This window comes from Punica granatum, chromosome 2 (assembly GCF_007655135.1).
Source record: "Punica granatum isolate Tunisia-2019 chromosome 2, ASM765513v2, whole genome shotgun sequence".
Classification (NCBI taxonomy): domain Eukaryota; kingdom Viridiplantae; phylum Streptophyta; class Magnoliopsida; order Myrtales; family Lythraceae; genus Punica; species Punica granatum.
The window spans coordinates 21937552-21952577 of NC_045128.1; the positions used below are offsets into that span (position 1 = coordinate 21937552).

At 36.5% G+C, this 15026-nt stretch overlaps 1 protein-coding gene across 1 annotated transcript; it reads left to right on the forward strand.

The window, feature by feature from the left end:
• Nucleotides 1–319: 319 nt before the first annotated feature.
• LOC116195361 (protein transport protein SEC23-like) lies at nucleotides 320–10623 on the forward strand. Its single transcript, XM_031524501.1, has 12 exons — nucleotides 320–1176; nucleotides 1267–1440; nucleotides 1534–1695; nucleotides 3406–3548; nucleotides 4650–4725; nucleotides 4820–4992; nucleotides 5113–5194; nucleotides 5813–5890; nucleotides 6211–6372; nucleotides 6481–6744; nucleotides 7882–7986; nucleotides 9808–10623. Exons 1-12 carry the CDS (start codon nucleotides 412–414, stop codon nucleotides 9952–9954), a joined length of 2331 nt encoding a protein of 776 aa, XP_031380361.1. The 5' UTR covers nucleotides 320–411; the 3' UTR covers nucleotides 9955–10623.
• The last annotated feature ends 4403 nt before the right edge of the window (nucleotides 10624–15026 follow it).

Sequence of the window (15026 nt, forward strand, 5' to 3'; positions counted from 1 at the left end):
TAAGTGTAAACAAACATGTTATTGCTTAACAATGACTAACAAAAATTATTCATACTTATATTTATGATCTATAACATAGGCTAACTCCCTAGTCTAAATATAAATATATAGACCGACAGATGTCCCCCATATATTCCCCCACTTTTAATCAGTCAAAATTGACGGAAATCGTATCCGCCCGCCGTATATGTTCGTCAATTTTAATCGACCAAAGGGAAGACAGAGAGGATAGTAAGGTGGTCACATTCCAAAAAAGGAACAGTTTAGAGTTTAAAGTGTAATTTTATAAAATATGTAAAAAGACGTACAGATACATACAAGAAGGAGAGGGAAGGAACAGCAGGTTGCAGAGAGAGAGAGAGAGAGAGCGTCTGGAGATCGGGGAGAGAGGGGTTTTCCGAGCGAGCGATCATGTCGGAGATGGCGGCCGCGGATCCCGAGGGGATCGACGGGGTGAGGATGACTTGGAACGTCTGGCCGCGGACTAAGGTGGAGGCCAGCAAGTGCGTCATCCCGCTCGCCGCCTCCATCGCTCCGATTCGCCCCCATCAAGACATCCAGACCCTCCCCTACGCCCCACTCCGCTGCAAGTGCTCGGCCGCCCTCAACCCCTTCGCCCACGTCGACTTCTCCGCCAAGCTATGGATCTGCCCCTTCTGCTTCAACCGCAACCACTTCCCGCCTCACTACTCCATGATCTCCGAAACCAACCTCCCCGGCGAGCTCTACCCCCATTACACCACTGTCCAGTACACTCTCCCTCCAGCCCCACTCCACCCCCAGAATTTCACCGGATCCGCTCCCAATTCTCACCCCCCTGTGTTTGTCTTCGTCCTCGATACGTGCATGATCAACGAGGAGCTGGGGTTTGCCAAGTGCGCTCTCAAGCAGGCCGTTGGGCTCCTTCCCGACAATGCCCTCGTTGGGTTCGTGTCCTTCGGGACCCAGGTTCAGGTCCACGAGTTGGGTTTCTCTGAGCTATCGAAAGTCTATGTCTTCAGGGGCAGCAAGGAGATCAGCAATGACCAGGTCATGGAGCAGCTGGGTCTTGCCGTCTCTGGCCGGCGTGCGCCGGGGCCTCAGAAGGGTGCGGTGCAGAATGGGTTTTTGGGCAGCAATTCTGGAGTCACCCGGTTCTTGCTGCCTGCTTCAGAGTGCGAGTACATCCTTGATTCAGTAGGTTACCTTCTCGATTGGATGATGAAAATTTACAAATCCGACTCCCCAACCGGTTTGATTTTGATGTATTTCTGATTTATTGTTTAGTTGTTGGATGAATTGCAAACGGATCAGTGGCCTGTTACCCCTGGAAACAGGCAATCGAGGTGCACAGGAGTGGCATTGAGTGTTACCGCTGGATTGCTCGGAGCTTGTATGCCGGGCACTGGAGCCCGCATTGTGGCTCTGGTTGGTGGTCCTTGCACCGAAGGCCCTGGCACGGTATACTTTATCAATTTTAACTGGATGAGATGTTTGTGTTTGTCCATGATTTGTGATCCACCCAATTATCGTTTGTAATTTCATCCCTTTCAGATTGTGTCAAAGGATTTGTCTGATCCTGTGCGGTCGCACAAGGATCTTGATAAGGATGCGGTGCCCTTTTTTAAGAAGGCAGTCACATTCTACGAGGGACTCGCAAAGCAGCTCGTCAGCCAGGGTCATGTCTTGGACCTGTTTGCATCTGCTCTTGATCAGGTGCATCAGTGAACCCCAGTTGTTTATTTTGAATGAATCTGTTCAGAGTAGATTGTCGCATCTCGACTCATTAACTGCCTGAATGAAGTTACACTTCTAGGTCTTAATGGCTTGAAAATGCTTCTTCTTCATCTAGTGAATATAAAGAGGATTGATGATGAATTGAGCTGTATCAATTCTTCCAATTTGCAATTCATGTTGAGACCCTCGTTGATGGTCCATTTACGATTTTAGGAGCATGCTTCTTACAATTATCTCCATCTTTTTGAAGTTCCATGAGTCATGACACTGCTTCTTTTTGCTTTATTTGATTTGATAATGTTGTCAACTGGGCAATATATCTTTATATTCTCCATTCGGATTTGGCCGCTTCCTGAAAACTTTCATGTTTCTTTAATAATAGCTCCTGCTTGTGCTAAATGTGCTGTCTCATTTAAGCCTCTTTGGTCTAGTTGATACCAGGACTTCCTATTGCCTATCTTGTATTGAATAGATCAGTCGTGAGGTTGAGTATCTCTGCCTTTTTTTTTTTGGTACTATCTCTGCTTTTTTTTTTTGGGTACTATCTATTAACCATTAGCTTTTTATGTGTACAATCTGACTAACCCCAGAAATGATACTTGATTTTGGTTATTTGATTAGATTTGAGAATCTAGATTGATAAATGCTGACAATTAAGATTGATAATTTGTACTCTTTCTCTTTGTAGCTATTATCTAGGGATGCAAATGGCAATCCGTAAGATCGGTCATTCTAGGGTGTCATTATCCTAATTGTGAATTTCAAACTGTATGTCTTGTGATGTAACTTTAGGAAAGTTGCTCACATAGATGGCCCTTTGGTTTTCTTGGTAGCTACTCAATAATCTAGGTGCAGCATGTTAAAGAGAAATCCAGAATTAATGAGGAGATATCATACACGTTTATTTGGATTTTAGTTTGGGACAGCTTTGAATGCGAGAACATGGTATCAGTATGCCTCATCACAAGTTTTCAGTTTTTATATTGGATGTTGATTATTAGTTAAAAGCAGGCTGCAACCATATTTTACAGCATTCCTGGGGTTAGGAGCCTCAAAAAGAATACTCTTGGTATTTAGCAATACCCTATCATTCCACGGAAGTCTTTTTTTCTTTTTTATTATAACACTTTAGGTATCATATAATACATAATCTTAACTAAAAGCAAGTGACTTTTTAAGAAGTGTTTTGGTATGTTCGAAAAATAATAAGCTCTACATCAAGAACCAAGTACCTCGCTACTAGTAAAATTCTTGTTATATAAAAATAACAAGTTTGCTGCCAAATAATAAGAAAAATGCTTTTTAATAAGCAATCTCACTGAAAATTCCTTCTCTTAAGGAGCCTCCTTGTGAAAGTTGAATCCCATTTTATCTGCTGTGTGGCAGGTTCAAGAGAAGTCGCAGTTTGTTAGGAATATAGGTTTATAGGCATCCTTGCTTTTATTGGACTTTACATGGATGCACCTTAGAATGCGAGGACATCATGTTCTGTGTGCTTTATAGCAACTATTCTGTTTGTATATCAGATGTGATATTCGGTTATATAGCTGTCTGCTACCCCTAAAAACATGCTTTTGATTTCTGATTTGTTTTTTTTAACAAGAAATGCTCTGCAGTAGAGCTTGTATGCTATCTTTGTTTGTCGTACGTCAATTTGTCTGTTTTGATGTTGACTCTTGATCTTACTAGGTGGGGATTGCTGAGATGAAAGTTGCAGTGGAAAGGACAGGTGGGCTTGTTGTCTTGTCTGAAAGTTTTGGTCATTCTGTGTTCAAGGACTCTTTCAGACGCGTATTTGAAGATGGAGAACAGTCTCTTGGTCTTTGCTTCAGGTGAGTGACTTTCATTTACCTTTATGCACTCATTTTTGCACTTTGAATGGCACTGACTTTTGGACTTATCATTTTTCAGTTTGCTGCTTTTTCTATAATTAGATGGTTGTTTGGATGCCGATTTAATTGTTTTTACAGGTAGACCTAAACTCGCCCAAGAACATTCTTTTTCTCACTGACCATGAAATTATTTCTAGTCCTCCAGAGAACACCGGTGACTATTTGAGGAGTCACATTCTGGCCTATCTCCTTAAATATGCCTGTCAGTAGTTTTAAATGCCATGATGCTGGTAACTAGAGATTCATGGAAGTTCAGGACTGATTAGGAAATTGATTTCAGGGTTTAGAGCTGTAAGATAGGATACTGTATCCTATTTTGTGGATTGCTAGAAAGTGCACTAGTGGGATTATAGTCAAAAAGCTAATGTCAGCTGTCATAGCTGTCATTGAGCGTATTTTTACATTTGGTTGGTCCAAACGTCCATATGTCAGGAGAATAGTAAGACTTGACTACTAGCCTCGAGGGATATCTTGTGTGCCATCATTGTATGATTCTTTTTGCAACATGCATTTATATATGTATCTATATATGTCCTATGACTCCTGTGGATCCCCCATTGAGCTGAAATAGATGTTAAAGTCATCACTCTTCTTAATTTGCTGTGGCACACTGGAGATGTTGTGTTCTTAAGAAATCAAAATCCAGGGTATACTTGGACCTTGGATAGTTCAGGACTGAAGGAAATTGATTTCGGGGTCTTGAGCTATAAGATAGCATATATTTCTTCGATTTTCTGGATTGTTAGAAAGTGCACTGGTGGAATTATAGACAAAAAGCTGAATGTAACTGTGTTATCAATTTTGTGAAAGCTGTCTAATTTAGAGGGCATTCTTTAACTTTGGTGGGTCAAAATGTCCATGTCAGGGGAATAGGAAAAGTTGACTGCTAGCCTTGAGGGATGTCTCGTCTGCTGTCATTGTATGATCCTTTTCGCAATATGCATCTATATATGTATCTATATGTCCTATGACTCCTGTGGATCCCCCATTGAGCTGAAATAAGATGTTAAAGTCATCACTTTTTTTTTTTTTAATTTGCAGTGGCACACTGGAGATCATGTGTTCTAAAGAAATCAAAATCCAGGGTATACTCGGACCTTGCACATCTTTGGAGCAGGTTGAATAAGTTTACTTCAGGGCCTGCTTGTAAGTTAAATATGAACTAAAAAGCTAGGTCTTTCAAATTGATGATGGTACTTGTTTTCTTGCAGAAAGGAACTGCAGTTTCTGACACAGTTATCGGTGAAGGGGGTACTACAGCGTGGAAGATGTGTGGGCTTGACAAAAGTACTTGCTTGACTGTTCTCTTTGATCTCTCACCAGGTGATAAGTCATCTGTTCCAGGGAATGTAAATCCACAGTTGTATCTACAATTTCTTACAAGGTCTGTTAACTGAGTCTTAACTCTCTTTACACTTTTTTGAACAGCTGCTTTATCCCAAACTTCATGATTAATTCTGCATTGATCGTTGTTGATATTCTTTGTTTTTATTGTAATTTGTAGTTATCAGAACTCAGAAGGTCAAACTATGCTCAGAGTTACAACTGTTACTCGAAGATGGATAGACACTGCTGTCAGCTCAGAGGTCTGTTCTTCAGGACATTGCTTTGCCCCCTTAGGATGGTACAGTAAAATAGTTGGAAAAGAAGAGTCAACGACTATGTCTCGGACGAAAAAAATCCTTCTTTAGAATTGTCTGGGACTTAGATAGTATATTCCTTTAGACAGCTATGATGCCAATCGACAATATGATCCGACAATATGATTGTGATCATTTCCATGTTGATTTTGATGTCTTTAGCATAGTTCATAGGACTTTCAAATATAGCGATCCTGCTGCACATTGTATTTAATTATGCATTTAATAAGTTTGCCTCTGCCCCAAAAAAAGGTATATATATTAATAATTTTGCAAAACTAGTGGGTTTACACGTAGTTAGGAATGTGGACTTTGGTTTTGTTCTTCTGGTTTCCTTTTGCGCTTATAATCCTCGTAATGCTCGTTTGGATTTTGAAACATTCTTGTAGTGCTCCAGAAGAACTAAGTAGGTTCATCTGTTGATAGGGTCACATATTCTTGCTCATTTTAATTTATCTTGAAACCTTCCATAGTTTGATTTGTTTTATTATTATTATTATTATTTTAAAAAAAAATTATGTACTGCATACTTTGTAACTAAACTATCGGATGTGACATCTGCAGGATTTGATACAAGGGTTTGATCAAGAGACTGCTGCTGTGGTGATGGCAAGAATAATTTCCTTTAAAATGGAGACAGAGGTATGTTTCTTCAATTTGAGTTATTCTCTGAATACTGTTCGTTTTGTAGTTGTCGTTTCACCTCTTGTTTTCCATCTCTCTTTCTACTTGTAACACCTTTCATATATGTTAATCCTTTTGTCTGAAAGCTTTTGCTTGAAGCATCAGTTTATGAATGTTGACACTGTAATACTCTCTACTATATATTCTGCTACGAAATATTTCAAAATTCTCCTGGTACTTGATACAAAACCTTCATTTTCAATCTTCGAACTGTTAGTTATTTTGAAGCACCTTACATGGATTTATTTCTAAATCTGCATTTCTGATTCTACGACTAGGATGGATTTGTTGCTAACCGGTGGTTGGATCGGAATCTCATTCGCCTCTGTTCCAAGTTTGGCGACTATAGAAAGGATGACCCGGCGTCATTTACTCTAAATCCTTCTCTCTCGTTGTTCCCTCAATTTATGTTTAACCTTCGGCGTTCACAATTTGTACAGGTGAATATGACTTTTACATAGATCTTTCATTGCATCTAACTTATTCTTTCATCTAACTTATTCTTTTGTAGACTATAATCAGTGAAACTGCCTTTTTCACCTTCTCAGGTTTTTAATAATAGTCCTGATGAGACTGCTTATTTCCGAATGCTGTTAAACCGGGAAAACATCTCAAATGCTGCAGTTATGATTCAACCTTCACTAATATCATACTCGTTCAATTCATTGCCTCAACCAGCATTGTTAGATGTGGCTTCTATTGCAGCGGATAAGATTCTATTATTAGATTCCTATTTCAGTGTTGTCATCTTTCATGGAATGACCATTGCTCAGTGGCGGAACATGGGTTATCAGAACCAGCCTGAACATCAGGTGTGTCTGTGGCTCCTATTCTCATTAAACTGATAATATCCAATATCATATTTGTGGCCTGATTTGAGTTCTAAACATGATACCTAGCAACCCTAGTATATTTAGGTTCTGTTGGATCAAACATAGAAAGTTGGTAGCCTCAGACCACCTCTGCTTCCCTCCCCTTCAATCTGCACCCCATTGACAAAAATTTTAGAGTTCCATGGTACTGCATCTTAACTATCATTGGCTGTTAGTCTGTTATCATGTTGCTGTTCCTAGACCAGTTATGTATGACTTTTCATAATTAGAAGACAGGCTTAGTTTGAGACTGTCTGCACACGGCAAAATGAGACTAAGATATTACTGTTGTTTTCCGTGCATACAGAAGCAAAAATGAATTGGATGTTCTAGTTGTAATCTTTGTTTAGTTTACTTTTGGGCATTCATTATATAATTTCGTTCTTTTTTTGTTTTTGTAATTGATGGCTAATTTTTTATCAAACTGATTAACATGAAACTTTAGACTGAATGTAGCTATCACCAAAATTTCATTGGATGATCATGGACTTCAGTCAGCTTTTTCTGTTGGTATCATCTCATACTTCATGATAATTTGGGAACTGGCATGTGAATGCCATGGGGTTCTATGCTGCGGTTTTTATTTTTTTCTTTTTTTAAATAATAATTGAAATTTTAGCCCAACATGCTAACACTAAATACGTTATTTTTGTCCATGAGAGTTATGCTATCATTCAAAGTTACAAGCTGAAAATGGCTCCGAGAAAGCTGCGTGGCGAATGGCTCTCAGCTTTCTTCTCAGAACTGAGTGCCTTTTGCATTTCAAGGTTCACCCTGTGTATTTATCGCTATTAGGTGATAAAATATAGTTAGGTTGCCGGAAATATCCTTAAGGGATGTGTGGAAAATTGGTAAAAATGGAGAAAACATGGTAGTCATTACCCTGTGATAATCTTATCTGACATTTCACATGGCCCTTTTTTTATTCCTAGTAGCAATGTTATGCACTCTGTACTTGTACAGTTTTTCCATATGCTTTCAAGAGAATCTAGTGAGACTTCACGCCTGCTCTTCTTTTTGTGGATATGGCAAGTTATCCATTGTTCATCATTTGGTTCCAACTTTCTTAACATGCAGGCCTTTGCACTGTTACTACAAGCTCCTCATGATGATGCCCATATTGTCATTAGGGAACGTTTCCCTGTGCCAAGATTAGTCGTGTGCGATCAGCATGGATCTCAGGTAAGTAGTCACATTCACTCACTCTTATTAACAGTTAAGACACTGTTTAACCCTGGCTAGTACATATGATGTTTCCTGAGCAGTCTATCATAGTTTGATTTCAGAAAATCTCCCATTACATGTCCGTGCTAATATAATTTTCTTAAATCACTGGGACTCTCTTATGAGTGCACTATAATTCAAAAGCACATCATATTTGAAGCTTCTAATGGCGAACCCTGTGAAATTACCAAATTGCTAAAGAATGCCTTGCTAGGAAAATAACAACAACTTTTTTGTTTTTTCTGTTTTATATGTGGCTGTTCCAGTAAGGTACTCCAGCACTTCCGCTTGCTTTTTTTATGGTACTCTTCACTAGACTACCTTCCATCTAATGGAATCCTAGTGGGACCAAAAAATGTGGCATCAACCTCCAAGGGTTAGTGCAAGTGGTCAAATGACTCGTCCTCAACTGTAATAAACTTATAAAAGTCACAAGGTCGATCCCCTCTTGACGTGGAGTCCTTGTAGGTCTCCCAGTTGTGCACAATCGCGCACGCAGTCGTATGGTCCCATTGGCAGTAGGTGTTGATAGGGCCCACGGGAATAAACCTGGGTCATCAATAAAAGAAAATAATAATAATAATAATAAAAAGAGAGTGCATTGTAAAATGCCATTGACAACAATGAGGGCACGGTGTGAGTGATGGTCTAAAAATAATGAGGTTCTTCTGAGGATAATTATTGATTTGAGGGGTTCCCAGCACAAATATGTTAGTTCTTGTAGCTTCAGTTTTAGCAACCAACTTCACCATGATAGAAAAAAGTGTAATTTGCTCTCAGCATCTTGTGTCTAACTTTCTTCTTCACAAATTTTAGCCCGAGCTTGAATCCAAACACTGTTTGGGAGGATGAATTTAGAGGGGGAAGACGATTTGGAGCGAAAGTGTTCTCCCTTGTTTGGGAGAGCTGTTTGAGGGAGAGGAAGGGAGAAGGAGGGAGAGGGAGGGATTTGAAGGGAGACCATTCCCTCCATTTCCCTCCATTTTGAAGGAATTTGATGGCCACAAAAAAAAAAAATAAATAATAATAATAATAAATAAAAAAGGATTTTGGAGGAACTCATGATTCACAAATGCTTTTCTACTCTCTAAACTTTCTTTTCAATAACTTTTTTAACTGTTATAATATTCTCTCCTCTCCGCTCTTCTCCTCTCCTTTACCTTGCTAACTATTCTCGAACAAGGGAGATGACTCTCCTCTCATTGCCCTCCATTTCCTGTCCCGTCCTCTCTCCCCCCTCCTCCCTTCCCCTCTCCTCTCCTGCTCTAAAAGCTCCCACACACCCTAAGTTTTCTTTGGAAATTATTAGCATCATTTCCCAGACGTAAATGTTGTAGTTACGTAGGAGTGTATTGCAGATATTGTGCCAATTTTTTAGCAGAATTTCTATGAAGCGTTGGGTTTTGGCTGCATTGTGGGCATAAGTGTACCAGTTTTCTAGCGTTTATTTTCCTAATAAGCTGCTGTATCTACCTTTGTTGGATATTTCTTGATAAGTTAAAGAAAGTAAATGCGTCGTTATGGCCAAACTATCTGGAATTACAAATTGTCCTTAAATGGAGTATTTTGTCTATGATTGAATTCTTTCCGATAGCTATGCCAGACAAAATTGAACAAAAGGGGGTGATTTTGTCCTTGTTTACCAATTCGTCTTGTCACATTTGATAATATAAAGGCCTTATATGAGATGGACAGTTTTGTTATTTTGATTATTGTTTTGATGGAGATATGAATTTCTTGATAACAATTTTTTTTTCTCTGGGCTTAAAAAATAAACAGGCGAGGTTCCTGTTGGCGAAGCTGAACCCATCAGCCACGTACAACAATGCCAATGAACTGGCTGCAGGCTCAGACATAATTTTTACGGATGATGTTAGCCTTCAAGTCTTCTTTGAGCATCTCCAGAAACTAGCTGTGCAATCTTGATGATGTGAAATCCCCCCGAGAATATTGACAGCCTTGTCTTTTGTTGGTTATCTTGTTTTGGGGAGAAATCTTTTGTTCATGACGCGCTCATCCCTAGAGATCAATAGCATTAGGTTTTTGTTGGTGGGTTTTCCATTCGATATTTGCTGATAAATTTTGTGTCAGATGCCTTGTTATTTATACAGAGGGTGGGAGAGAATCATTCATGGTATCCAAGGAGGTATACATACAGGTTGAAATCAGTAATAATGGGCAGAAGGGTGGGGCCTTGAGTTGTTATACAGGAAGGAAGACGAGATTTTACGATTATGGGTGCAAATTGCTGCAGTAAATGATTCTTCGGCTTTTTGTTTCGACTAAGGGGATAGTCTCTGACAAATAGTTTCTTTAGATTTTTCTACTTTTTACTAGGCATTAATTTGGGTTAGGAATTTGTCTTAATTGCATTTGTAGGTTCTTTTGAAGCTTATAGTTTGATTGAGGACCATGGTTTCAGGTTCACAAGTTCTATGTTTTGGCATTTGGAATATGTCATATTTATATTTGGATTTTGAAATGTCATATTTATATTTTATTAATTACTTATTGTTGCTTAATTTGTATACAATGGTCTGAATTTTTCTGCCTGTATTGAATCTGTCTATGTAAAAGACGTAATAAATTTCTGGATCAAGATTGTGATATGCCGGGGTGCACTTGTTGATCTTCTTGATTCCAAATTTCACCTCATTCCCCATCTTTTCCTTCCCCGTTAAGCGAAACCTGCATAACTTGAAGCAATGTGCATGCGGTTATCATTTCTTGGTATTATCGATGAGGTAAAATTTCATTTATGCGGGCTGGAAAAGATGGGATATTTTTAGTTGAATGGTCTAAAAATAGAATTATCAGATCAATTTGAAGACAAATCATAACGAAAGAAGTGTCATTGAAAGTAAATTTGCTATATCCATTAGATCTTTACACTGTATCTCATATGATGGTGAGGAAAACATCAAAATTGTAATAGAAAGATGAAAATTAAGAGATATGTAGAGCTTTTTATTTAGAGGAAATAATACATTTAGTCCTCTACTTTTACTCACTTTTTTATTTTCTTCCTTTTCTATTTTCGTCTTATACTTTACATTACTTTTCTATATTCATCCTTATGTTAATTTTTCCATTGACTTTGCTGAGTTCGCTTCTCGTGGGTTCTCCATCAATGACACATCAGATACTTCAATTTGCTTCACCTTAACCAAATCGAGCAATTGGTAGTGTTAAAGTGAAATTGGTTCAATATAGTCATTTTTCTTGGGTACATGGACGCGGTGTAATCCCGAAAAAACTAGCAGCTTAACTTATGACATTTCATCTTTGCAAAGAATTTATATTAAATCTAAAATATAAGAAAAGGTAATCAACCAAAATAAATGAAAGTAAAAAAATAAAAAATAAAAAAAATGAACAAAGAAAGAAGAATATTATGAACTACAACTCTACCTCATTGTCGTTGGGTTTAAGCAAATCGATTTTCCAAATCCAAGAAAAGTCTAATTCAAATCAACTTACACAATTATCAAATTAACAAAAACCTAATTTAATCATGCAAGTTTCCAATTTCGCTTCAGCGTGCTCCTTTCATTGCTTAGTGTCGTTTCATTGAAGCGTATTGGCTTTTAATGCATATTCATCTCGTAGATGAATTAGTTCCAAGAAGATTTGTCCGATTGTAAAATTCGAATTTACACCTTCTATTCAATTTTTTATCATATTCATCTCATCAACTTTTATATCACATCTTTTCCTTTGTTATTTATCAATTTAGGCCTTTTTCCAATCCGAGTCATGTAAATTTTCTAACGCTCTATGTTAGATCTCATATGATAAAAAAATGGAGAGTGAAGCGAACGTAGTAAAATTGGATTCCTTTCGTTACTTTGACTTGGTTCCAGGAGGAAGAGAAATAAGTAACATTGTGATGCTGTCCATATTCTTTGTTCTTCTGTTCTCTTTATTTTTTATCTATTTTTTTAACGATTTTGAATTTTTTATTTTCAATAAGATAAAAATTTGTTGATGTGTCATTTATGTTGCATCCACAATGATCCAACTCGGCATTTTTAATGGAATAGTTAACAAAATGATGAAAAGAGAAAAGTAATGAAAGGTATAGGACGAAAATAGAAAAGTAAATAAAAAAAATGACGAAAATAGAATAGTGAGTAAAGGTAGACGACTAAATGTGTAACTTTCCCTTTTATTTAAGGTTTGGAAATGGACACAAAAACGAAATGAAAATGGAATATGATGAATTCGGAAACGGAATGAAAAGTTTTCTTTTTTATTTGGTTTAACAAGGAATGGGAATTTAATTCCATTTGTTTATGTTGGGTTAATTACTTACAAAATTGAAATCAATTTTAAAAATTTGGTAATCAATTATTTTTAGTTTTTTATGCAAACAAGTAACATATACCAATACAGGTTAGCGAAAATTCAATCAGCATATACAAAATTTAAATAAAAAATGAAATGAGAAAATTTATTCAACAATTCGATATTGAGAAGTAAAATATTAACAATTTGATTCATATGCTCATGAAATTAGCTTTTGGAAATCTTTGTTCCTTGAATTAATTAAACAAAAAAAAATTGATTTCCTCGATGATTCCCCATTGTTGTGGGGGAATCAATCCCCCTTTTATCGGGATCGTTTTCCTCGAACTAAACGATTACAAAAGCAATAAAGCATTTTGATTTCGACTACAGGACTTTACTTAATGAACAAAATGAGACCATAGTTTTCATTTTATCACTTCAATCTCGATATGCTTGTATAACTAGACCCACTTTTAGTATTGCTTATATTTAATTTGTATGTACCTTCTTATTGCGCACTTTTTCATACTTATCTTTTTCACGAGATAAAAATTCTTGTAGAGACTCCAATCCTTTATTGATCTCAATATTTCTCATGTAAATAGCTTGTTGACTCTTTGAGTCCTTCACTACAGTATACTTTATCTCCAAAAAATTACTCGTATAGTCACATGCACCGACAAAAAAAAATATTAGTTATATTAAGATGTTAATCACACGACCAACTAGTCCTTAGTAATAGAGGCAATTCTTGTTTAAAATTCCTCCACAAAATTATTAGATATTATTACAGCATATATTTTTTTGCAAAAGCATAATAATATAATACCTCAATTGCGCTATTTAAATTTTATTTCCACATGGCTCATACTGCATAGCAATTTAATAAGCATCCAACTAGACAAGGCAAATATTGAAGATAACGCTAAGCATTCATGTATCACAGCACATCATCTCAAATATTCAACCACAAATTTTCTTATGTAATATAAACACGCAGTCATATTTGAAACAAATTAAGCTCATAAAAGTATTTTATCTCAGAAACTGTCCATTCCTTTTATATGACAAATCAATTTTAAGCCTTCTAGTCCATAATGAATTAATCTCTTTCGTTAAGATACTACTATTTCTTCATGTTTAATAACCAGTTAGATACGCACGCTAAACTCATGAAACAGAATATGGCCATTACCACTATGATTATCAGAATCAATTCTCTGAATAAAATCCCACCAAAATTGTTTCAGACAGGTTTTAAGCACATATACAAAACCCACAAAAACAAATTAGTTTAGTGATGATGTCGATGATTCCGACTTCACCTTAGCCAACATCAGTTTACCTCCTTTGACGGCTTTGCATCAATTTACATGATTTGTCGAGTTGCCCTAGGATGAAGATGATATTGTTGGTGGACAATTATTGAAAATTGCCCATTACTACATGACGATCCTTGCTCTTCTCGTAAGTTTGAGTTCCTTGACCCTCTCTGCTAAACACTGTTCATTCTTTGGTGACACCGAATGCCATTGATTGGCATTAATTAAAAATTCCAGCCGCTTGAAGTTCCATGCAACGAAAGACTATCAATCTTTGCACCAATCTCTTATTTGTTTTTCTTTGTCGATCATTATTTAGATGGATAAAAGAATACAATAATTATTTTAAAAACTTTAATCATACAAGTAAAAGGCATCAAGAATTGAGTCAATGCACTCTCGTTTTGAACTTGACGAAAAAATCAAAATGTACTCGAAATTGTTCAAATACAATTTATCAAATCACTTGATAAACGATTTCTTAAGAATTCTCCATGTTTCAAAAAGAATCAACTTGGAGATAAATCTTCTACCTTTTAACTGTCGCGGGAAAGTAAAAGAGAGAGAAAATTTGTTTCCTATAGAGTACATGCAATATCTCGGTAAAAATTATTAAGTGGAATTTATCAAATAAAATTTGCTGGGTTTCTCAAATGAACTTATATCTCAAACAAACAAATCACTATTTGGAGTAATTTTTCTATCCTCAAATTGCTGTGAAAATTTCGAGAAATAGAGAAATAAATAAATCGAGAAGATGAATTTCATACAAAATAAAATTAAAATAGTGGGATTTCAAGTACAACAAATTTAACAACACATCAAAACAAGAGATATAATTTGACAAAAAGCATAAAGAATTGAAAACAATTAGTGGGCAAGGCGTTTTCAAAAAACTCTTTTGAGGATAGATAATTCCCCGCAATATTACATCGCGGCTCCAACGGAATTATCCAACCCGGGAATACAATGCCAATGAGGAGAAATTGTGGCTGCAAACACAACACTCCCTCACTAGAACTCAATTCAAAATAATAATATGTTAAATACTATATGAAATATATATGGATTCGAATAGATTTTATGCTCTAAACTCATGAAACACCCACATTCTGTGTTTATATATATAAGACATATAAGACAATCTTATAAATGCCTTGAACGGCTAATTGACTTAAAAAAAACGATCAATTGGATTATAATGAATTAATTGTCAAATTTAAGGAGTTAATTGACCCCCAAATTGGATAATAGTCATTCAACTTCAACACAAATTATTAACGTCAATTTTTAATCTGTTAGCAAATCAATTAATATATTTTTAGTTTTATTATTAGTCAATACAATTTATATACAAAAATCCCTCACTTATTTACTAATAATAAT